Here is a 25,758-nt window from a genome sequence, read left to right on the forward strand (position 1 = left end):
GCTCAGCACCACCTACGAAGTGTTCTTACCAAACATGATCAAGTCTCTAGAACTAACTTCCATTTCTAAAATTAGAAGTTAAAAGAAGAAGTCAAATGGCACCACAGGGAAACAAGCTGACAAATCCAGAAATGTGGGACACTCTACAGGACACTAACCCAGTTCCCATAAGCCAATTGCATGGGGCGGGGTGAGGGTGGGGTGCGGTTTACTTTAATTTTCAGAGACTTAAGACACATAACAGTAAATGTAACGTGTGAACCTTATCTGGATCCCCATTCAAAAGATTCAAATGGAATTTTATGTAATTCTCCTCATTTTGTGGATGAGGAAACTACAGCTCAGAAAAGCAAAGTATCCCATCCAACTGCAGAGATCAAAGGAAAGATGTGAAGTTTCTTAGACCACTCATTCCTTTATAATCCGGCAGTAAAAGGGCATTTTTGAGACAATCAGGAAAATCTCATTATGAATTAGTGAGTAGTACAAAATGCCAAGGAATTCTTGTTAATCTAGTTAAAGGTGACAATGTATTGTGGTTATGTAAGAAAATGTCCCTAATTTTTAGAAATGAATACTCAAGTATGTACAGGTGAAACGATATATCTGGCCTTTGCTTTAAAATACTTCAGCAAAGAGAAAAAAGAATAGATAAAGTAAACGCGATGACTCTCACAGGATTGGGTATACGGGGGTTCATTACACTATTCTATTTGTGATACATCTGAAATTTTTCACAATAAAAATGCTTTCAAAAATTCTTATTTTAAAAAAGTATACTGTTGACGGGCATTTATCTCGTCCTGTTCTCTTGTGAAGCCAGCTTCATCTGTCCACGCAGAGCCCCCTGGAGTACTCCACATCCAACACCAATGGGTTCCTGGGGCACCACATTACAGGCTCCACAAGAACATAGGCACAAACACATCAAGTGCAAAAGAATGACTGAAGCCTCTCCAGCACCATCCACCTCGCTACACAAGGTGCCAGGGGCCTCAGAGTACCACGCAGGCGTCCACTCACGGACACGGAGCAGGAGAGGAAACGTGGTTCGTGCCCAGCCCTCCTCCATTTCTAGAGCAGCGGAGCCTACTGCCAGCCGAGCAAATAAGAGAATGGCAGCTGGATAAAACAGGACTCTCCTCCCCGACTTCTCACCAGCAGCAAGTGCAAGCGCACACATGCTGAGACGTGTGGGTGAAGAACTGCATCCTGGGGGCACACCAACACAGTCAGCCCCTCGGGGGCCCCGGGCTCTGGGGCGGTGCTAGTCACGTAGGCCCACGTGCCCCCAAGTGCGCAATTTAACTGCTTACACGTCTCACTGTTCTATCACACAGAGCAGAACGGCCTTAAAGTCAAGTGCTGTGTTTTTTAAGTGTTTTTTAACCCTTTACAATAAGAGTACCAAGGACACGTTGTGAGTATGGTAAAAACAATACCAGCTCAGGAACACTTACTGTAGGCCAGGCACCGCGCGAAGGGCCTTACCTATGTTACCTCACGGAGTCCTCGCAACCTGATGGCCTAAGCACCATTTAACACCTCAGGTTATCGAGGAAAAACCTGAGGGAGAAAGAGGTTAAGTAATGTGCCCACGGCCACAGAGCTACAAGGTTACAACAAAAGTGTCAGGATTCAAACCCGGGCAGTCTGCCGTTTAAGCCTTTGTTCTTAACGGCTGCACTGTTGCCGTCAATAAAAGCCAACCATGTTCCGAGTGCGGAGATGATGATAAAGCGCACGTTATAAAGTAGCTACTAGGTACTGAACACTTAGCAACATGCTTAACACGCCTCACCTCATTTCACTATCTTCATCAGAGATGGAGGATGAGGAAACTGAGGCTCAGAGAAGCTAAGTAATTCCATTGAATTATACAGCCCAAAGGATGAAGAAGTTAGCTACTTAAAACCTTTTCCCTGCCTCCAGATGGAATTTGCACTAAAACCTTCTCTAAATTATTAATGTCCACCCTTTTGTAACATCCAAAGACTATCCAGCTCCCCTGCCAATGAGATCTATTTTCGAGAGCAAATGTACAATGATAGCATTTTATAAACAAACGCAAATTCATTCTTATGACTTAAAGAAGCCAAAGGCAACTGATACCTTGAGGTCCAGCTTCGTGTTAACTGGCTCCTGCAGTTCAGACTCTGCTACAGCATCTGAGGCTGACTTCGCGTTCTGCAGAATGTCCTCGGGCGGCGCCTTCATCGCATGGTTGTCTGCAGTGGAGCCAATTCCAAAAAAATCTAGGATCACGACCCAGGTCTGCAGTGTGATCAGCACATCCAAGCAGTTAAAGTCAACATCAACGCTCCGGTTAACTCGATTATAACCGGAAGAAAATTCTGGATGTTTCTTATCCACCAAGAATATATTGATATGGACCAAGGAATCATCAAATTTACTCTTTCCAGTAAGTATCTTGGGCTCGTCTACCGTCGGAGAAGGAGGTGGGGTCAAGGGGTAGTCCTTGTCTTGGACTTCCTTCTGCTTCCTCCGGGACGCCGCGGTGGGTCTCTGATACAGCTGGAAGACATTAGGAGCTTCTTCCATGTGGGAAGGGAGGGAGCGAGGCATGTCAGGGTACTCCACGTTGGACACTGAAGGGCAAGACTGAGAAAGATACTCTTTCTGTGCCAAACTAGACGGCTTAGGGGCTCCCCGAGACACCATCAGGTTCTTATACTTGGAATCTGGATTTTTCTCCAACAAGTCTTCCATGAGCAGAGAACGCAGGGCAATCTGAATGGATAAAGTCTGAGGATGGTCTTTATTGAATTCCACCTCAAAATCCTGAAACTTTAAGCTCACAAGACCCTGGGCCCCCAAAGTCAGATCTCCACTTAGCTGAACTTGAAGCTCTGATATACAAAAGTTGGCTTGAATCTGGGTAAAGGATCTGACCTCCTTCAGAGACAAGGACTTTTGAGAAGAGTTGGAAAGGCTGGAGTGGCTGAACAATCCGTTCTCCTTCCTTTCAATGGAAGGTTCTCCACAGGTGCTGAGGGCGGGCAGGGGAGAACTGGGGCAAGGCGAGGAGGCAGCACTGACTGGAAACTTACTCAGGTCTTCACTATACACGAGATTGTCCAGCGTCTGTAAAACCTGCTCATATACATGCTTTGCTAACACTACCTGCATTCAAAAAGAAAAATCCAGTTATTCTGCCACAATTATTGACTGCACTCAGATACACCACCCACAAAATTTCCAAAGCTGATTTTCATGGATTTCCCCAAGAGGTTATCAATTAGTTGATAGCAAGGACTGTCTCTTTGGTTTCTTTTTGGTTGTTTTTTTTTTTAGGAAGATTAGCCCTGAGCTAACATCTGTGCCCATCTTCCTCTATTTTGTATGTGGGATGCTGCCACAGCACGGCCTGATGAGGAGTGCGTAGGTCTGCGCCTGGGATCCAAACCAGCAAACCTCAGGCTGCTGAAGCAAAGTGTACAAACTTAACTGGTGTGCCACCAGGCAGGCCCCTCCTTGGTTTCTTTTCTGTCCTTCTCTCTCTCTGACCTATGTCTATTCATGAGGCCTTCCCCTGTAGCTCGCAGAATAATCTACACACAACAAATGTTCAGTGAGTGCTACTGATTGTAGTAGGCCTGAATCAGCAAAATCACTCTTTCTGACCCCACAAAAACAACTGCAGACATTGAAGGGAATACTGCTGAAAGTCTAAGATGCTTATGCCGTAGGACTGAGAAACAAGACTCAGGGTTCTAAAACTCGCTGATCATCACCTAGTGTAATAACCTATATTTAGTACACCAAAACAAACAGATAGTACTTTTTAATGATAATAATGATGAGCCATGATTACTTATCTTTCCTTCCTCCTTTATTTTATTTTCAATTACAATTTCTTATTAAAAATATTTTCAGGCATGTTTTTTACTTATGTAAGGGCAGTTTTTTTTTTTTGGTGAGAATGATTCACTCTGAGCTAACATCTGTTGCCCATCTTCCTCTTTTTCGCTTGACGAAGATTAGCCCTGAGCTAACATCTGTGCCAGTCTTCCTCTGTTTGTGTGTGGGTCACCACCACAGCATGGCTTGAAGAGTGGTGTAGGTCTGAGCCCAGGATCCGAACCTGCGAACCTGGACTGCCAAAGCAGAGCACACCAGACTCAACCATTAAGCAACAGGGCCGGCCCATAAGGGCAATTTCTTAACAGATGAATCCAAACAGATACAGAAACAAAAGAATTAGAAAGTGATCAGGGCCAGCCTGGTGGTGTACTGGTTAAGTTTGCACGTTCTGCTTCGGTGGCCCAGGGTTCGCTGGTTTGGATCTCAGGTGTGGACATGGCACCACTTGACAAGCCATGGTGTGGTAGGCATCCCACATATAAAGTAGAGGAAGATGGGCACAGATGTTAGCTCAGGGCCAGTCTTCCTCAGCAAAAAGAGGAGGATTGGCAGCAGATGTTAGCTCAGGGCTAATCTTCCTCAAAAAAAAAAGGAAAGAAAAAAAGAAAGTGATCATTTTGTAACTCCCAATTAAAAAATTTATCCCATCACAGTTCATCAGTGGAATAAATGCTTATAGGAATGACTGACAGGGAATTTTCCAATGGGGGGATCAGGGTCTTGCCACCTAACACATACTCACCTCACACACAAGAAATCCCTATCCTTGCCCATTAAATTTCAAAGAGGGCAAGACTAATTCTCCCTTGAAAGGATCTGTCAACAGCTCAGATAATCGGATTGTTTTATAGGCTGGGCCAACTATGTCAAAAGCACGACAAGAACTATATCCTCCTGGGAACGAGAGACTGACTGCTAAGCAGTAACTTTCCTCATTTCTGAAGGTGATGGAATTAAGGATTTGCCTTCTTCCTCTGTATAACGCACGGCTCCTCCACATAAAAAAGACGGACCAGACTGCTTCCCCAGTGACACAAGCACGCAGTAAAAGGATTCCATGTTTACCAGAACAAATCATCAGCAGTAATATGCATTAATGCTATCTCTTTGAATTCATATATTTTCCTAACATTTTATATTTATAAACACAGAACATATTTATATAATATAAGTGTAAAGTAAATACACGACTTCAACTGTCCTGACATGAAAATCAATAAATAAGGTGTTTACCTGAACAGGATTGACGAACTTTCCTTCGATCTTCATGATGCTAGAAGTTCCCAGGTCATCTGGACTGAGGGAGAAAGTCAATTCAGATTCTCTCTCTATAGGGATCTTCTCCAGTTTAAACTGAATGGTGGTGTTGTTCAGGATGTGAAAAGCTGGCATAAAAAGAGGAAACGACAGACTAGAAAACTCACATTTACTGCGTTATTGTTGATTAAGTGTAGGATACATAAAATAGAGCCCATGAGTTACTCTTAATTAACCTGGTACCTGATTGAGGACAAATTTTGATGACCATCCCAAGACCAAAACTCACAGCAAGCGGAGGTACAAGACAAATTTATATACACAAAGAAAGAGTATTTTCATGACATGCTCCATTTGGTGGCTTCAAACTATGACGTGGGGATCATTAATCCAGGCAGGGGCTATGTTAAGCTTCTCTTAGGCTCCCAGGCTGCTGTTTTCCAAACCAAATGGCTCATCCTTACCCAGCTTTCAGATACAGACGAATCCCTCTTATTAGGCCTAAATCAGAATCAAGGACAATATGTAGTTCTAAGTGAAGAACTTTTACCCCAAGCAGAGAAAGCAATCTCTCGGTAAATAAGCAAATGAACTGATGAATTAACATCTGAGAATCACAGAAGAAGTTTGCAAAGGCATTAATTTCTTCATCAATAAAGCCACACGCTAGGGCTTACCTGATTTCTGCAGAGGCCAAGACTGATAGATTGAACTGTTTGTTTTAGCAGATCAGATTGAGAACACAAAGACAGGCAGTTTATTCCCAGAACCCCAGACCAACTCCTCATAGAGGATGGCAGAATACAAAAAGGAGAACATCCACACACTAAATTCACATTCTGTTTATGCCAGCTGTCTTACAACACTTCACTAAGAAACATCTACCTCCCAGGAATGAAAGAGTTAGGTGCGTTTGACCAAATTAAATAATACTCTAACAGCATCCCTGTAAATGTGCACTCATCCAGTTTCAAAGGGGGCCACCTAAAAAAAACAATTCTTATTTTGCCAAATATGGCCTTCAATGGAAAAGGCTGAAAACATACCAACCTAATATAAAGCATTCTATTAAAATTCTACCATGATTTCTTAAATATTAACTGGGAACAATTCCAAAAGAAAAGGTTTTTATTGTTGTTTTAAGCAAAGCACTAAATGAGCTGGGTTTGGAATCTTTAAACGAAATGAGACAAAAGACATGTTCCTCACCTTGGCCTCTATGCAAAGATTCAAAGAAATCATGTCGGGTGAAGTGAGCTTCCTCCTGACTGTTGGCGCTGGCCGACCCAGGAGGGCAAAATGTCCGGCCTACTTCAGACCCAGGACCCTCTCTGCCTGCCAACTGGGTGCAATTCAAAGAATATAATTTAATGTCTTTGATTTCCACCTGCAGACGGTCACTTCTGGATTCATCATCTCCTGCCACAAAATTCCAGATGAATATCTGTCCCAAGTGTCCTACCAACAACTCAGGACTCCCAGGCTTCCGAGGGACAGAGACCACCGGGGATTCGATGTTCACGTTCAAGATTAGCTTCACGGTGTCAGAATGGGACGCAGCTAAGCCAAACCCATATGCTTCGTTCTCCTCTAAGATAAAGGATTCCCGCATCTTCCTTGGAGTTTCAAAGAGCGACACCATCTCACTGTACTCGGCTGTCTTGGTGGCGAGGACTGTGGTGACTTTGGTGGCTGCACTTTTCAGCATACTTCGAAAATTTTCCTCCAGTTCGTCCATGGACAATGTCAACTCCTTCAAAAATTTAGCAGAGTGGTTATAATGCAAGGAAGCCATCTTGAGGTTGAGAGAACACTCCTGTTTAGATTTCTCAACAAATGTGAAACTCAACGCTTCACTGAGGGCTGCATCCTCCATTCTGACAAAGACAGATTCAAAGTAGCCAATGTCACTCATGATATTTTCATAGCCTATGGAATTCCCAATGCTGACGACATACTGGCTCTTAACATTATCTTGTGTCAAATCCATAAGCTGCAAACAGCCAAGAGAACCATTCATGTCAAATGTGCTACCCATTGAGACGTTAACTTTGGTGCCACCTATACTGGCTGTTGCTATTTTTCTGCCATATTTCTCTCCATTTGCCATTCCTAGTGTCCGAAGGAGCAGTAAGTTAAGTCTGTGGATTTCCACTGCAACCTCAGTGTTTTGTTCATATGTAGATCGGTAAGTTCCTTGTTCCCTAAAGCTTCTTTCAAAATCAGTCATTAAAGGTTGAGGACTCAAATCATCTTTTTCCTTGGGAAACGATTTTTGAAGAAAACCGATCAGCTCCACAATTGTCTCTGGATTTAGGATAATATCCAAATTATTCACCTGTAAGGAAATCACCTGGAGAGTGCTGTCCAAATTCATCGATGGACACTCTGAACTCACAAACTGATATTCCAGTTTAATGAGGGACTCCTGTTCTTTGGTGAGAACTCTGTCCAGTGAGACACCGAGAGCTGACTGGTCATTCAGCGTAGCAGCATTAGTGAAGTGGGCCACATTGGATCCAGAGACAGGAGACTGGGCCCTACTATCCCGGAGGCTTCCTGTTGGGATATCAAAGCTCAAGTTCTTATGTGAAGCCATCAAAAGGTCAAAATCAGCACCGTATGTCTGCATGGTGTCCACCAGGAGCAAACCATGAACGGTTAGGGAGACTTCAGCATCATAAGGCCTCTTCACAAAGTGAGCGTTGGTACCAAACACCTTGAGCACGGAAATGTACCGGCCATTGCTCTCAACACCAAGCTGCATACAGTTCACTTTAAACTCGGCCAGGAGGAGCTGGGACTCCACCAGAACCTCCCGGGTATGCTGCTCCAACGTCACAAAGCTCTGGGTTAAATTCATCACGGAGTCCTGCAAACTTCCCCGCTGTCCCTCCTGGGGAAAAATCTTCTCTTTAATGTGAGTGTCAGAAGTCTTCATTTCTGGGGTGGTCAGGAGAGCAAAGCAATTCTTTAGAGCAGATATTTTATCTTCATTGATGTGGATTTTTAAGTCTGGAAGGTTGCCAGAGAGTACAGCTCCAGGGTACTTGGGATCTGAAGTATAAATCAATCGACGTTCTAACTGTAGGTGAACATTGAACTTCTCAACCACATGGGTTGGTCCCACATCAATATCCTGGACATGCTTCCAATTGTCCTTCACTCGCCCAACCATGATCTGGAGGTCCATAAATGACAGGGAGTACCTCTCATACATCTTTGTGCTCATTAAGTGAGCCTGAAGCTGCTCTTCACTGAATTCAACTCCAGAAAATGGAGGTGTTTTCTCCCCATTACTGCTGCTTATCTCGGGAGGTGGGGTGTTAGGGGGTGTGGCAAGAGGGGTCTTATATTCATCATCACTAAACTGATTCTCTTCAGATGCTGAGCCATCCCCACCTTTCCTCTTGGAGTCATCTGCAGATAAAAACGAAAAGATTTAAAGTGTATGTCTGCTCGCTCTTTCCTTTCCCCTTTAACATAATAATTAAGAAAAGTAGAGAATCAACCAACCCAAATTTAAAAAAATAAATGGATGAAAACTCTAAGCATAACATTCTGTATTTACCATTTATTTAGTGTGAAATCATCTATTAATTTGGAAATCAAAGCACAAAGAGTAAAAGTATCCACACGTGAGAAAAGAGGGAGAGCTGCCAAAATAGAACACAGGTTAGGGTGCAAAACTCAATAACCTGCAGCCCAGCCCTCCCTCCCCACCGCAGCTGCTGGCACCAACCCTGCCTGCATGGCTCTCCACAACTGTTGGCTCACCTTTTCCCTGTATTTGTCTGTGTGTTCATTTTGTTCCTCCCACTCGAATGTCCCAAAGAACAGAGGTCTCACGTGTCTTAATCAACACAATACCCCTAGGACCTAGGTCAGGGCTGGGCAAGCAGGAACTGCCCACTACGTCACGTTCCAGCCCCAGAGTTCACACTCAAAACCCCTCTCTTCTGCAACCGAGCACTGCCGAGACAAGAGCAAAAACACACCACGGGGTGCGGATGCCTATGTCTCTATTCCGTGTTCATCTTCTATAAACTCTAGTAGGTGTTTGCTGTGGTTGTATGAGCCTCTCTTCAGATCTAATTCCCTTAGCACCAAACTTTTCCACTTCTGCTCAAACCCTCTACCCTCTTCTATTTTGGGTCTTCTCAGTGAAGTAACACAAGGTTGAGATTATTTGATAAGTCTCCTCAATCTCTTTTACCCCCTGAATCTTCTCTTTCTTCCCTCCCAACTCAAGGTAAACAAGGAATATTTTTTGGATCTAAAAATAGTAAGGAAATTACCTTCCAGGAGTCTCTTTTTATATATGCCCCTAGTATCCCTAAGGAGATTAAATCTCTACTCCCGAAATTAAGAACTGAGAAATAATGTTTATTAAAATAAAAAATGTTACACAAGAAACACTAACAAAAAACCACAATGAGATACTATTTCACACTCCTAACAACGGCTATAATCCAAAAGACAGATAATAACAAGTGTAGGCAAGGATGTAGAGAAATTGGAACCCTCATACATTGCTGGTGAGATGGTAAAATGGTGCAGCCAGTTTGGAAAACAATCTGGCAGTTCCTCAAAATGTTAAACACAAAGTCACCATAGAAGCCAGCAATTCCACGCTGAAGTATACCCGAGAGATTGAAAATATATGTCTACACAAAAGCCTATACGTGAATGTTCACAGAAGCATTATTCATAACACCCAAAAAGTGGAAACAACCCAAATGTCCACCAACTGATGGATTACAAAAATGCGGTATATTCATACAAAGGAAAATTATTCGGCCACAAATAGGACAAAAGGACTGATACATGCTACCACATGCATAAACCTTGAACATATTATGCTAAGTGAAGGAAGTCAGACATAAAAGAGAACACATTGTACAATTCCATTCATATGAATGTTCAGAATAGAGATATAAAGATTAGTGAATAAATCCACAGAGATAAAAGATTAGTGGTTGGCAGGGGCTGGAAGATGGGGTAATGGAGACTGACTGCTAATGGCTTTAGGGGTTCTTCTTGGGATGATGGAATGTTCTGGAATTAGATAACAGTGAAGTTGTACAACTCTATCAGTATACCAGAAACAAGTGAAGTGTACATTTTAAAATGTATCTCAAGAGAGCTACTATAACAAAGTAACAAGTAAACTCCGGAGCTAAACAATGTCATATGAACCTTTTTTTAAGCTTTACATGGTTAAGCATAGATAGCTCCATTACTGCACACTCATGCTATACCTTGGGTATTTGTCAGCAGCATTCTTCCTAGATCCACAACAACTAAGACGGGATTCCTGAACTTGAAATCATCAGGAAATATCACCTGAGGGGCAGAGATATCTAGTCGCACAGTCCACCGTTTACTCTCCTCCTGTGAAAAGAAAATAAACTCCAAGTGAATAACTTTTAACTATAACTGCTGAAACTGGACAGCTTTATCAGTTAGGGCTCAAGCCTTTCTGAAAGTCAAACCTAGGATTACGGCACAACTTAACGGTTTTTGGCGTGAAAGCCAAAAGTTTAAAACAAAAGTAGAATCAGATGCTTGAGGATTTGACACATCACCACAGGCAAATGTCTGAGGTGGGAAAAAAATTAGCAAATTACTTGTTTGGAGAGTTGTCTGCTCTTTGACTGTGATGATCCATGGTTTAAGAAAAATCTTGTTTCTAAATTTATAGGACTTCATACTTTAAAGTATTGCAGAAATTATGGAATTTAAATAAATGTAGAAATCCAAATATTCTTACTTATTCATGGACAATGGGAACCATGAACTTCCATGCCAACATATCTTAGTGAAAAACATAAGCTTTGACATTTGAAATATAAAATATACACCAATTCAAGAATTTGTTAACTGTTTTTCCCTACAACTAAAATTAACCTCAATTATATGTATGTAGTAAAAGCTAATTTATGTAAATGTTATCAAAAGGAAACTTCTTTGTCTAAGATAACAAGAGGACACTAATTGCTGTAATTTGTGCTGAAACACAAAACAAAAAGCAGGACTGATGCTCCCACTCCACACTACATCCCCTGAACCTTTCCCTTTGAGCGTCCTTGCCACCCTCTCACTCCACCTGGCTCTGCGCTGCCCCGAAGAAGCCACACCCTAACCGCCCCACCCACTGCCGCTCGCAGGAGCGCACCGCCTCGCCACAGTGTTAGAAACCGAGTGGTGTGGGACTGTTAAGATGTTTCTTTGCTCTCCTTGTTTAGGGCATCCTCATGTCAGCTGGTCACTTAGCAGCACAAAGTGACCATCACACCCTGGAATCGAATCTGGGGCATCATCATTCCAGTTGTTTTCCTTCTGATAAAAGTAAGTGAAAAGGGGATGCTCTTAAGTGAACCATTTACAAAGCATCAGGTCTAGAAAACGGAACAAAGATGCGTGTTGAGTGTTCCAAGATGGGTACAAGGAAGAAACATGATCTAGTCCCAGTCATTTGTTTTCATTTGTTAAACCCTGACTGCAAAAGACAGGAGATATTACTTTTTGCTAGCTGATAAAGATCTCATATTTCCAGTTTACTTAATCAGTGTAACTGATACAAGCACGCCTACCTACAGTAGGTAAAGAACTTGAGCAAAAGAAAGCCTTCCGCTTGCCCTGCTCCCCAAAAGAGTATTTCTGTATGTCCACTTACAATGAAATCACCCACTAGCAAACGATCGAGAGTCTGTCGGATTTCTGCCTTGGTCTGCATCTTCAGTTTGTTATACTGTCTTCGGGCAGCTTCAGCCACTCTCAACTCAAGTTCAGACTGATAACCAAAACCTGCAAGGTTGGAAATACACAGGAGACTCAGGATTTTCAAACGGCTGAGTGGAAGACAGTGCTGCAACATCTTTTCTCACCAAGAATTTCCACCAAAGCTAAAAAACAGTCTGCAGAACAGTTCCTTACTCCAACCTGACCCGGCACTAGAAAGGGTACCAGGAACGAGGCAAAGATGGGTGAGGGACAGCAATGGCAAGAAAGGCAGTACGTGAGAGAAGGGTGCCTAAGTTACTAGAATTTCTCGAACCATTTTCTGAAAGATTCCAAACGATCACATTTCAAAATCCTTAAAAGTGTGACATCACATTGAAAGAGAAAATGGAATTTAGAAGGAAATGCCTTCTACTTTCTGAGTGACAGAGCAATAAAGCTACTGTTTACATGAAAAAAAAACTGGACTCAAAAAGAAATCAGCTTCATTGTTATAAAGATGGAGAGAGAGGACACATTTAGGAAAGTACTATTGTTTTACCAATTTCCCTGTCAACAAAAGCGCCTTCTCTGCACACCCTGCCTCAATCTTTTGTTGGGAACGAAGCGAGGCATCAATACACCAACGGTGCGGGGGCGTGTTGCTCACCCTGCGCTGACCTGCGCAGGGCCACGCTTGCATCATTGACTTGGCAGCAAGTAAAACAGACCACTGATCCTGTCATCTAGAATGAAATTCATGAACATTCCTCCTAAATTCACTGGCCCAAAATATCCTGGGTAGCCAAGGAAATCACCATCCTAATGGAAAGGGAAGTATTTTAAAATGTATGCTAAACAGAGGCAAAGAAAGAGAAAATACTCAAGGATATTGATTCCTCTTGGAAAAGCGACTTTCCAAGGACATCTGCTTTGATTCAATAACTAGGGACAACCCTCTTCACTTATTCCACAGGCCTTTTCTGCCACCACCAGGTCACCTGAATGTATAATAGCCCCTGTCCAGAGCACTAGAAATGACAAAAAAGATGTCTTTAGAAAGTAACGTAAGATCAAACAAACAAAAAAGTTAACCTGAGGTATGGACCTTTCCCTTGTAGAAAAAGTCTGCTACTTTTTTAATAGCCTGGGGGTTATAGATGATGTTCAAGGGCCTCGTGCTGACGTTCAGCCGCCTCTCAAAATGACTGTGTGCTGGATTTCTCTCATACAGCATCTCAAAAACTGGGTCATCTGGATCCGCAGCTAAGGAAAGAACCAGAGAAAGAAAATGGAACACAGCAAAAACAATCACCTTATTCTTAATAACCTGTAAGGAATTCTGGAAAAATGACATTTTCTAAATTATTTTCCAATTAGTTCCCATTTATGAAAATTTTATAAAATAGAGAACCTAATAAGGATCGACTCTTTAATTTTCAACAGGAATCCTCAAAACTGGGTTGTTGCATTCGTTCCAAATACGGAAACCCAGGACCCCGAGGCCCTGCGAGGCTGCCTGGTTCCACACAGGTTCATGGAGGGCACAAGGCAGTCTCCAGATCAAACATGGACCCACACAGCAAACCAGTGGGCACAAAACAGGACACACTCCTTCTGTCTCTGCTGACCGAGACTACTGATCTGTAATCAGCACATTTTTAAGGATGAGTTTAAGAACACAGGACAAATTACCAGGGTAATGATCACTTCTGTCTGCAGATGTTGTCTGGAGACCAAAAGACTGTGAGACTCTGCCAACTTCCTTTTGCTATTAAACACACACAAAATGCAAAAAGGTCAGGGCGAGAGGAGTTGATTCACTGTGCACACACACTCATGTTTTACCCTTTGGCATCACTCTCACTGAGCACAATCCAACCACAACTCGCTTGGCGTCAGATTACTGAGGACTTGCAGACTGACCCCTCCAGTCTGCGTCTTCTTCCCAGCCCAGTATGGACAGTGTGCTACTTCGCATTCAGCACAATGAATGAATGACTGCTAAATGAACAGTAAATGTGCACGGCTTTTCAAACCCACTCTGCCCTCCCACCCTCTCCTCCTCCCACAACCCCCCTCGCCAAAAAATTATGGACAGATTCAGTGACTAAATATTCCAACTATTATGACTGTATCCTTCCCGACTTAATGAGAGATCTTCTAATTAATAAAGCATCTTACACATAAAAAATTACTATCTATAGAAAACTTTGGAACGCTGGAAAAATGACACAACCTTCAGTGACTAAGGGTCAGAATGCATGAAAATGACTGTCATATAGAGACGAAATGCCAATATTGACCTTGAAATGCAGGAAATAGTGATGCTTACAGCATTTTCTTCCAAATCAGAGCAAACTATTCCCTGGTGGCTACAACGACACAGGAGGGGAGGAAGGCATTGCCACAGATCCCACCAACACTCACTCTCTAACAATTCAAAAAACCGACCAAGTCCAGTTTGTTTTTACTCAGCCTCTGTCTCAGAACAACCAAATGTCAGAACGAACCAAGTTAATATTCCTTATTGCTTTCCTCAAACAGACCTCATTTCATCAACACCCTGAACGAATGGGCCGTCCCACTGCTGTACGTACTGGGTTAGGGAAGACCAGAAGAGGAAACATAGTTCCTTCTGTGGCCACGTCTCGGAGAAACAGTCCACCCAACCGGACTAACAGCAAGGAGGAGTTTCTTCGAGGAAGAGATTCTGCTAGAAGTTTCACATCTACAAAAAATAAATATGAGAGTTGATACTACGCCATGATAAAGTGTTTTAAAAGCATTAGACATAACAATTTACAGAAGACTACCAGATAGCATGAACTATTTTGCCCTGAAATTAGAACAAAATAATCCTATCCATATGTCGATGTAAATCTATCTACATAAACACATGAGGATTATTAGAAGTGTCCCCGCAGAATGAATTTTAAACAGAGCACTTTATAATGAATCTTACACTATCTGCTAGTTCACACTAAGTTCCTGATACCCTTGGCTCTCAAGCCTATAAAGTCAAACAAACCGGCTTGTGCCTGGTCGTCTGCGTTTAACCTACGGACGAAGCTCAGCTAAACAGCTCCTTTACGGACTGCAGCGAAAACATGTGCGAGAAGAGAAAACCAACATCTGGGTACTTATTTATACAGCTTTAATTCAAAGTCACAAAAAGAAGTCAAATACAGTCAATCCTCATTATTCGTGGATTCTGTATTTGCAAATTCACCTATTTTCTAAAATGTATTTGTAACCCCAAAAATCAATCCTTGCGGCGCTTCCGAGGACACGTGCAGAGGAGCAAAGAACCTGAGTGACCTGATGAGCATGCTCCCAGCTGAAGCTGAACGAGGCAACACTCTGCCTTCTAGTGGCAGCTCTCAGCCTGGACGTAAGTGCACTTTGCGTGGTCTATTTAGCGCCAACTTTTTTACATTTTTGTGCTTTTTGCTGGTGATTTCGCTGTTTGAAATGGCCCCCAAGCATAGTGCTGAAGCACCATCTAGCACAAGAGGGCTGTGGCGCCTTAGCGAGAAAACACTCATAGCAGGTAAGCTTCGCTCAGGCGTCAGTCACAGCGCAGCAGCCATGAGTCCAAAACTAATGATCGACAGCATGTATTGAATAGGAGTCTGTAAACACGAGCACTCATAAACAAGCTTCTGTACTGACCCACAGAGGCAGGCTGTGACCAGATGCTCGCAGGCACCTAACCCCGTATTTCCCCGAGGGGCAATGGTTCAGGATTTCATAATCCAGGGTTCACGGCAACTTTCTAGGATACAACTACCGCAAATAATGAGACTCAACTGGACATCGGCTCACAGGGAGAGAAAGAGCCTCAGCGAGTTCTCTGGGGCAGTACCTGAAAACTCAAGCTGCATGAAGGCACTTTCGTCTGTCTGGGGGGTCCCTTGCTCCTGGTGTGACAGAGTCACGGTTCCCCGCTGCAACTGCAGGTTCAGTTTCGCAAAGACGTGATCCCGCTTCGTATACGTGTTCAAACAAGAGGCGTCTGCAGTGGGGTCGAAAAACTCCTCGGTGCCTAAACATGAGGAAGACAAGACTTTACGAAAACACATGGGAAAACTGCAAAAGCACCACCAGGCACACTGGCATTGTTTAACTGTTTTTCCCTTTTTTAGGGAAGAACTCCAAAGTCGAAGGTGACTGTTTTATTCACTAATGTAAAATGACCCCAACTGCTTTACAAGGGCTCTTATCAACTTACTGTCAAACCAGGGGGACGTGAAGATTCACAATAAAGCCCAGTTTGGAGCAGCACTGCCCCGTCCAGTGAAATGCTCGGCACCTGCACTGCCCAGCACAGCGGCCACTCACCACAATGGCTTGGAGAGCTCACGGCACGTGTGGCTGATGTGGCTGGTGCAACTGAGGAGGTGAATTTTTAACTGTATTTCATTTTAATTAACTTAAATTTAAATAGCCATTTGTGGCTATGGATACTACACTGGACAGCAAGGGTCTAAAGGGTGGCTCTGCACTGGTATTCAAGCTCGGTTTAAAACTTTTGAACTTGATCAATGTATTTCTCTGCCAGTCGCTGCCACTCAGATCTATCTGAAACTGTACTACTAACATTCATGTTTAGCAATGAAATTGCAAATGAAGTCTCTCTCCAAACCTCCTCTCTCTGCCTCTACGACCGGGAGACAGACTGTTTACAAACGTCTGCGCTTTTTATTTAACAATAATGCGGGCCATTTCACAAAGAGATGACTTTTCCCAAACCAAGTGCTTCCCTCCACTACAGCCAGGCCAGGTGCAGGCCAGCCCCCGCGTACCCAGGATCTCCTCCGGAGTCCACTGCTCCGGCTGCTCTGCGGGCAGGCCCTCCGCTGGCTTCCCTTCAGGCGTCTGCTGCCCATACCAGCCGCCCCAGCCGGGGAACCAAGACTGCAGGTACTGCAGCATCCCGCTGCCTCCGCCGGCCTCGGGGTCTCCAGGAGAGTCTCCGGGAGAACCAAATTGAGGCTCTCGCAGGCTCTGTGTCAACCAAAAACGAGCAAATCTGAGCGCCACAGACAGAAACAAGCAGTGAAATGCCGTTGATTGTTCTCTGGCCCCCACGGGAGCACTGAGTGCTGGGTCCCAACACACCTCCTCATAGAGGATTTCTCACCTCTGCCAGTTCTTCCTGTTTGTGAAACCGTTCATGAACCAGCTCACACAAAATCTTCAATTCTTCAAAGCTCTGTTCCTCTTCAATTCGACACATTTCTTCCTGTTTGGGTGGAAACAAACACAAACAAACAAAACAGGTATTACAGCTCCAGAGAAACTGGCCACCTTCACAACCACCATAGTACCGTGAAAGAACCTATCTGACCCCCAACGTTTCCACCGAAGGCCAAAAGACAGTGAAGACAGACAGCCCGTAATCGCCACGTTTCTGGTTTCAACAGCTTTTCCATGGAGCCGCGGCAGATTCTCCTTGGTCTCTGAACTGATCACAAGCACAGAGGGCACAAAGCACAGCATCAGATGCAAACAGGCAACGAAGCACGGGGGCTGCCATGACACGCTGAACTCTGCACAGCACTGAGCGTTCACACGCATCGCCTCAGCTGGTCACAGCCAGTGACCAGGCAGCATTCTTCCCACTTCCGCTGAGGAAGCTGAGGACCAGGTTTCCACATAAGTGTGCAGGCCTCCGGCTCCTTGGTTTCACACGGGACATCAGCAAGGAAGCGGTCATTTTCATTTGTTTCATGCTAGTTAGGAGAGAACAGTGGTAGCCAGCTACATGCAAAGATGCAGAAGGTGGAATGAGCTAGCCTAAACTGTTTCTTATACCCTAACATCAAGTAAAAGGAGAGGCTCTGCATTTACTTGCTCACCTCAGTTATAATTTAGATTTCTCTCTCCCTCCATGTCTTTGCCTGGGCCTTTAACCATCCAAAACAGTGTCTGGTTTACTCCATCCTGTCCACAAGGTGCCTGTCAGTAACCACGCCTGACACTGGTGAAAAAGCATTAACAGAGAGAGTGGGTCGTGCCTCCGGGTGCCGGCAGGAGAGGCAGGAATACCTAGGGATTCAGCACTGCCGTCGGGCAGCACAGTGGGGTGCTCTCATGGGCTGAATGTGCCCCCCACAAATTTCATGTTGAAGCCCTAACCCTCAGTGTGATGGCATTTGACGAGGTGGGGGGCGGCCTGTCAGCGGTGAACAGGTTTAGAGGAAGTCATGAGAGTGGAACCTTCATGATAGGATCAGTGCCCTTACAAGAAGAGGAGGACAGAAAGACCTCTCTCCACCCAGGGAAAGGCCCTGTGAGCACATGGCAAGAAGGCAGCTGTCTACAAGCCAGGAAAAGGACCTTCCCTAAGAACCAAATCCGCCAGCACCTTGATCTTGGATTTTCCAGCCTCCAGAACTGTGAGAAATAAACGTCTGTTGTTTAAGCCACGTAGTCTGTGGTATTTTGTTATAACAGCCCAAGCTGACTAAGATAGGACTAAAGGGAAGCTTAGAAAGGTTTGCTAAAGAAATCATTAAGAGACAGCACCTGAGCCAAGATATTGGAGAGTCTAAATTGCTATTGCAAAGACTGATGCTCACCAAACTGAAACAAATCAAGGAGTAAAGCAATCCACAGCCCCTTCCCCGGGGAGACAGAGGCAGACAGACTAGCGGCAGATGGAGTTCCAGGCCAGGACTCCAGCAGCACAGTTTTAAGGGTCTCTAGCCCTACAGTTAACTGAAACCCGAGCCTGCCTCCACCACTGACTCCACCTCCGCCGAGCCTCCACCTCCAGAACACCCTGAGGTCGGCCAAGCACATTGGGAGCAGGGGAACGCAGGCCAACGCCACAGGATCAGTTACAGGCTTTGAGGGAAGCGAAAAATGACTAGGATCAGGCTTTGGAGAGAGCGAGGTGACTAGGGAAAGAGTCTCTCTGGGCCCTGCACAGAGAGCTGGGGGAGGCGAGCGGGCATGAAGGTGTGGAAGAACATGGCCACCTTTTCTCCCTCCCCCCGGGGCATGGCTCTCCTCATGCAGCAGAAGGTGGAGGATACTTCCAGCCAAGGTGAGGCCGTGGCCTTGCAAGAAGATATCACCCTAGTAAAGACCAAATCCACGCTGTGAAACTAGGATCTTTAGCCACGGACTTTATTTCTTCAGATTCCATTTTCCTCAGCCTTTAAGAGAGATTCTTATCCTCTGAATGAAGACAAGAAATGCAAGACAATGGTCCCCTCACCTTGTCGTCGACAGACAGCAAGCCTCCTTTTAATTTGCTGAAGTACTTGTCAGTGTAAGATACAGCATCGCGGGCGCGGTGTAACAAGAAGTCCCAGGTACAACGCTTCCTCTGCTCTCGGATCTCATTCAGGTTTGCGTTCAAAGCAAAATACCACCACTCTCGGCAGCTGGGATATTTCACAACAAAGTAATTAGTTCTTACAATAAAAGCAACTAAAATGCCACTGACCCAGGGCAATCCACATGACACCACTCCTCTTCTGAGCCATCTTTTCTCTTGTCAGCCAGCAGTTTATGCCTCAAACTCATTTTACTATTGGGCTAAATTCAACATGTGGGGAAAGTAAATCTACTGGCAAAGAACGTCAGATAAGACATCCTCCACTTACACATCAATAATAACACGTTACTCAACGGGTTTGAATCACCCATAGTATCAGTGCCTTCCACTGACAGATAATCAAGTGCTGACTGTAGCGTAAACACTATCACAAGATAATCACCAAGGATTTGATGCTAAAGATTTTAAATGGAACACTTCAGAAAAGACATGGAAATATACAGGATCTAAAAAAAGTTTTAATATATTAAACTGGTCAAGCTTATGATTGTAACATGAATAGATTTATTTTTGCTCTAGAAGTTATAAAGTGTACTATACAAATGCTGACCAAACAACTTGGGAGAAAAGACACAGAAGAGGAGGATCGAGAATACTGTGAAGTATTCACTGTGTAATCAGGTCCCACCAGGGCAGCACCAGGCTGCTCGCTAAATGAGATGGACAGAACCTTCTCAATTCCACCACGCTCAAGCTAAGAGTAAACCCACACCACCAAACAAATACACAGTAAGAACACCAACGATGATAAACAACAGAAATGGCATTTTAAAGACCAGAAAAATTGATTGTACTTTTATCTCCAACCATGTGTGAGGACAGTGAGGCATATTTCTGATCTATATACAAAAAAAGAAGATGCTATGAAATGCATTTCACATACAAACAATTGATTTACAAGCCCTTACTTCTCAAATATGGCCACTTTGGGTTTCCATTTTCGGAACTTGACCTGCCTCTCCTTTCGTTCCAGCTCCTTGAGGAATTCCATGATTTGCCGGTATTGCAGCTTTTTATTAGAGGTTAAGAGGTACTAGGTTAGAACTGATGTGTTTCTTTTACTCAGTTAAGACTACATCTAACGAGAACAATTCATATTAGTCAATCCACAAAAGTGAAACCCAGTGCAAACTGAAAGACCAAATTTCAGCATCAAGCGGCATTTCTGTCTGAATACTGACAGTTAAGTATTTATATTTTCTCTCTCTCTTGTACTCTTTGCTCAGCACTTAAAAACATCAAATCAAAACTAACATGAAATCAACCCAATCCGACAGCACAAGAGACAGTGGGCTCTGCACCCGCCACAGCTTTGGTCTCACATGCTCTTTCTTTCCCACTAGGCTACTGACTGTGAAGTATCGAGACCCTTTCATCGTCATGCTCCCCTCACCCCAGGTCCCAGTCCAACAGTGAGAGTACAAAGCCCCGGGCAGAAAGAGGGTACCTGAGAGAGTTTCAAGGGAATGGTCTCCAGCTGAATATCACACTCCATGCGGGGAGTGTGCCGAGACCTCAAGGGCTCCTTGGAGCAGTTTCTCTTCAAAAGAGCAGATGCGCACACAGGCTCCAAGATGTAGTGATGATCACGACTCTCCATGCTCTTGTCCATGGCCTCCTGAGTGTCACAAGAACGTCTGTCATTATAGCAAATGTTTTTAGGATCAAGTTACATGTTGGCATGTTATCTAATCTATGGTATATTACACCAAAATCCAAAAACAGGATAAAACTGGGAATCTGAAGCTCTCTGGCATTTTAAAAATTTTATTTGTATTTTTTAATAGGTAATATATTTGCACAGTTCAAAATTTAAAGACAAAAAAAGGTGAAATATCTCCTTCCTACTCCTATCCTCCAGCTACCCAATTATCTTCCCCAGAGGCAACCAAGAATACCAGCTTATGTTTCCCACCAGAGGCACTCTGGACATACTCAGACAATCGACAACTTTCTGGGTTTTTTAGCCACTCTTACACAAATAGGATATACGTTGTTTGGTCTTGCTTTTTTAAACAATACTATATCTTAGACACTATTAAGTATTCATCATAAAGGCCTTTGCCTTTATTTTTCATAGCTGCATAGTGTTCTACCATATGGACACACAGTATTTATTTAATCAAATTAGCAAAACAAAACCATTCTGTACAGTAGCATGCAAACCAAAGATAATCTTGGGTGGTGGAGAAAAATGAATTATTTTTCTCCATCTCATTTAAACCACCTACAATTTCTCTCAAAAAGATTAAACTGAGATTTTTTTTTATCCTTTACAAACAGTAATACTTTCTATCTAATAATTTATAAGGACTTTCTAAGTATTTCTTAAAGGAATGCCACTGAAGATGAAGTTTCAATGTCATTGTAATAAGAAAGCTCTTCTTTAAGACTCCGATCTGGTGCTTTGTTCATTTACAATCTGGATGCCTAGCACATAGTGGCTAAGAGAATGGAGAACTACGATATGTGGGATGCATACAGTGAAACACTATGCAGTAGTCAGAAGCAATGAACTGGGGACGCCCCCTGGCCGAGTGGTTAAGTTTGCAGGCTCTGCTTTGGCCACCCAGGGTTTTGCCAGTTCAGATCCTGGACATGGACAAGGCACCACTCATCAGGCCACGCTGAGGTGGCATCCTACATGCCACAGCTAGAAGGACCCACAACTCGAATATACAACTATGCACCAGGGGGCTTTGGGGAGAAGAATAAAAAGCAAATAAATAAATAAAAATAAAAGACATTTAAAAAAAGAAGCAATGAACTAGAAGAAGAAACAGCAACACTAATCAGTCTTAAAAACATAGCTTTAAGAGCAAAAAAAACACAAAGAAATCTATAATACAATATAAATGTAAAGCATGCACTAAACACTATATATTGTTCGAGTTACATACATAACAAGTAGCTCAAGCAAACCCACTTGAGAGCAGATGCTACGGAGGAGGAGCGGATGCTTTGGAGGAGGAGCAGATGCTATGCAGGAGGAGCGGATGCTATGAAGGAGGAGCGGATGCTTTGGAGGAGGAGTGGATGCTATGGAGGTGGAGCAGATGCTTTAGAGGAGGAGCGGATGCTATGGAGGAGGAGCGGATGCTTTGGAGGAGGAGCGGATGCTATGGAGGAGGAGCGGATGCTATGGAGGAGAGGCACGGGATCAGAGAGGCCGGGCACAGACACCCCATGGCAGTGACCCTACACCACTTCACTCCACTGTTGTTACGGTGAAGCCCACTGCCAGAATCATACCTGTAACTCCACCTGAGGCAAATCCCCCAGTAAAGTGCAATCGACGTCCCAATAGATGCTAAATTCTGCCACATCTAACTGCTTTTTCCGCATTAATTTCTGTACCTGAGGTAAGACAGACAGGGAAGAAAACAAGATGACTCCTCTATTCACAAATTCATTCATCCATTCATTCAACAAACCATTTGTGAAGAATCATACACGAGGCACTTTGCAAGGTGGCAGGGACACAAAACTGAATTAAAACATGGTTTTGCTCTTACAGAGTTCAAAATTTAGCTAAGGGGGAATACAAGCATGCAACCACTTCAATTAAGCAGAGGCAGCCAAGGAGGAATATATAAGGTGCTGTGAGCAAACAAGAGAGAAAATGTCACTGTGTGGATAAGTATTGAAAGATACATAAGTTTCAGGCAAAGGGTAGGGTAAGAAGGAAGGATGGGGATGCATTTCAAAGAGTAGGGTCCACGATACAGAAGGCCTGATATCTTCAGAGGACGGTGAACACGTCTGGGTAACTGGAACACTGGACTCGTGGAGTGCAGGCAGTACAGGCACATGTGTTTGAACGCATATTTGGAGAAGGGAGTGAAATGCTGAAAAAAGTAGCCTGGAACGTTACTAGCTGTACTGGGCTGAATTTCATGTCCTCCTGGAACCTGTGAATAGGACCTTTTTTGGAAACAGGGTCTTTGTAGATGTAATCAAATTAAAATGAGGTCATACTGGATTAGGGTGGACCCTAATCTAATAACCAGTGTACTTTTAAGAAGAGAAAACAGACATACGTGGGAGAAGGCCATGGGAAGATGGAGGCAGAGATTGGAGAGATGCATCTACAAGCCAAGGAACACCAAGGGACACACCAGAAGCCAGGAAGGAGCACGAGACAGTTTCTCCCTGAGAGCCTCCAGATAGAACCAACCTGCCAACACCTGGATTCTGGGCTCCTGGCCTCCAGAACTGAAGAGAGTAAGTTTCCGTTGTTTTCAGCCACCTGGTTTGTGGTAAGTCGTTAGGGTAACCCCAGGAGACTAACGCCCTACAAAAGGAAGCTTATGCCACACTAAGGAGTTGGGACTTCATACTTGCAGGGACGTGGAGCCACCAAGGGTTGTGACGTAGGCACGTGCCAGGAAAAGGTATGTGTTTTAGAAACAGAACTCCGGCAACAGTGCAGAGCAGAGCCTTCCCCTCAGGTGTGCCAGAGAAATGAGTCACGAGTGTGTCAACATAATGAGCAAGTTTATAGGATCAAGTTACACTTCATAAATATCCGATTACTCTGAGCTAACCATCTCCAGCCCCAAGGAACCACATGCATTTGCCCCAGTGTCCTGTACAAAGACTACATTTTCTCTGTGTGCCGTGACATAAGGAAGGCCACGAGGCACTGGTATAGAGTGAATCCACAGCCTGGATGGGAGCAAGGAGGTCACGGAACAGGATCTTTCATTATTCTGGGCAAAAGGTGAGAGGATCCTAAACTCACATAGTCACAGTGAAAGGAGAGGAAGAGCCACACTGACGACATTCTGCAGGAAAAACTGGCAGAACATTGTGACCAAATGAATACAGAAGTTGATGAATAAGAAGCGAAAGGATGAGCACAAGGCCTCTAGAAGTTAGTGTATTGGTAAGAACAGATGCTCTGAAGCAGGGATGGCAAACTTTTTCTGTAAAGGGCAAGACAGCCAATATTTAGGCTTTGTGGGCCACAGAGTCTCTGTCGTAACTACTCAACTTTGCCATTGTTGCACAAAAGCAGCCCTAAAAATGACTTGAATGGGCATGGCAGTGATCCAATAACTCTTTACCTATAAAAATAGATGGGGCCAGATTTGGCCCCCAGACATAGTTTCCCAAGCCCTGATCTAGAGCTGGTCCACCTGGGTTCAAGACCTGGCTCCCCCACTCACCCTATCTTACTGCTCCTTAGCAACCTCAGGTGTAAGAGGAGTCTAACGCTGGTGGAAAAGTGATGAGAATTCCACGAGGTGAATCATGTGAAGCACTAACAACAGTGCCTGGCACATAAAAGGGCTCAAAAGATGTTAGTTTCATTTGTTTGTTTTAACATTCAGTAACATGTTACAGAACAAAGGAAAAAAGTTGGTTTCATGGGAGCAAAACGGGCAGATGGAATTTAACAGGGTCATTTTGGTTACGACAAGCCTAAAATACCACAGAGGGGTCCCTTAGGTAGTTAAAGACTGTGAATATGGAGGTCAGACAGGAGCTCAAGATCCGGAAGCCAGCAGCAAACATCCCCCAGTGGCAGCTGGAACTATGGGACAGAACGAGTTTACCCAGGGAGTACACGCAGGCTGAGAAGAAACTCAGAGATGAAATCTTTTCTGCACCTCACTTTCTTCGTGTATAAAATGAAAGGGACTGCGCCAACATTTAAGGGATGAGTGAAACAACGAGAAGTCAGAGAAAATGAACTGTTTCCCTATTTCAGTAAATTAGATTTGCTGCATACAGACAAGAGACATACGTAGGCGGCAAAGAACATGGTGGAAAAGAATGCAATCTCATGTACATAACAAAAATTACAAAAGGCAGAGCCCCAAATTCCCTAGAACGAGTGCTTTCCTCCTGGTGCAGTACATTTCATACTCACAGGCTCGCTGACAGCATTCTGCATGGACACATTCTTGATGCAGACGCCAAACGCAAAAGGATGGGAAGGATTGGTGACACCATCTTCAAAGCGCAAATGGACATCTTGAATTTTTAACTGCAAAGGCAAGAAGAAAGGAGGACACATTTGGACAACTGCCGCAGGTGGAACTTTCTGCCGCAGGTAGAACTTTACAGGTCGGGGTCAAAGTGCCCCGGAGCCATTTAAGTCAACCACAGCCAGCGCTTTATACAGACATTTACATTACACACCTGTCCAACACACTTCAAGTTCCTGAGAGAGTCGCAGTCACAAACTGGACGTGAATGACAGTTGAGCTTAGTGCTGTCTCAAGGAGACAGTCACAACACTTTCCTTAAATCATTTCAGAAGACACCTTAAAGAAAGACTAAAAGAAAGTAACACCATTGTATCTAGTAACTGTCCCTCCCTCCCTTATGATATCTTACTCTTGCCTCTGTGTCCCCACACCTGGACACAGGCACACCAGCCCAGCATATATACTTTGTACTTCTTTCTTTCTGTCTGTCTTTCCCCTTGCCCCTAAAGGCAGCCCATAGAAAAGGCACTCTGCTTCAATAAACTAAAAAATACTAACAGAAAGGGAAAAGACAACCCAGAGAATGGGAGAAAATATTTG

At 44.0% G+C, this 25,758-nt stretch overlaps 1 protein-coding gene across 12 annotated transcripts in view; it reads right to left on the minus strand.

Annotated features, from left to right (window-relative positions):
- The window catches only part of VPS13D (vacuolar protein sorting 13 homolog D), a 245,422-nt gene that overhangs the window by 205,777 nt on the left and 13,887 nt on the right, over nt 1–25,758 (minus strand). For 11 of the 12 annotated variants that reach the window (XR_011503621.1, XR_011503620.1, XR_011503622.1 and 8 more), the window contains 16 exons: nt 25,098–25,214; nt 22,472–22,576; nt 20,667–20,837; nt 20,128–20,228; nt 19,097–19,265; nt 17,012–17,113; nt 16,674–16,875; nt 15,734–15,913; nt 14,466–14,596; nt 13,561–13,636; nt 12,961–13,131; nt 11,822–11,952; nt 10,404–10,536; nt 6,352–8,562; nt 5,119–5,270; nt 2,113–3,144 (listed from right to left, as the gene is read on the minus strand). Coding sequence is in view for 8 of the 12 variants with exons in the window: in XM_070511027.1 (XP_070367128.1) it covers nt 2,113–3,144; nt 5,119–5,270; nt 6,352–8,562; nt 10,404–10,536; nt 11,822–11,952; nt 12,961–13,131; nt 13,561–13,636; nt 14,466–14,596; nt 15,734–15,913; nt 16,674–16,875; nt 17,012–17,113; nt 19,097–19,265; nt 20,128–20,228; nt 20,667–20,837; nt 22,472–22,576; nt 25,098–25,214 (5,184 nt within the window). In the remaining 4 variants the exon portion in view is untranslated. Of the gene's footprint in view, nt 1–2,112; nt 3,145–5,118; nt 5,271–6,351; nt 8,563–10,403; nt 10,537–11,821; nt 11,953–12,960; nt 13,132–13,560; nt 13,637–14,465; nt 14,597–15,733; nt 15,914–16,673; nt 16,876–17,011; nt 17,114–19,096; nt 19,266–20,127; nt 20,229–20,666; nt 20,838–22,471; nt 22,577–25,097; nt 25,215–25,758 lie in introns of those variants that run through there. The other variant, XM_070511030.1, reaches the window with a different exon arrangement.

The sequence above is a fragment of the Equus asinus genome, chromosome 5 (genome assembly GCF_041296235.1).
Source record: "Equus asinus isolate D_3611 breed Donkey chromosome 5, EquAss-T2T_v2, whole genome shotgun sequence".
NCBI classification, from domain to species: Eukaryota; Metazoa; Chordata; class Mammalia; order Perissodactyla; family Equidae; genus Equus; species Equus asinus.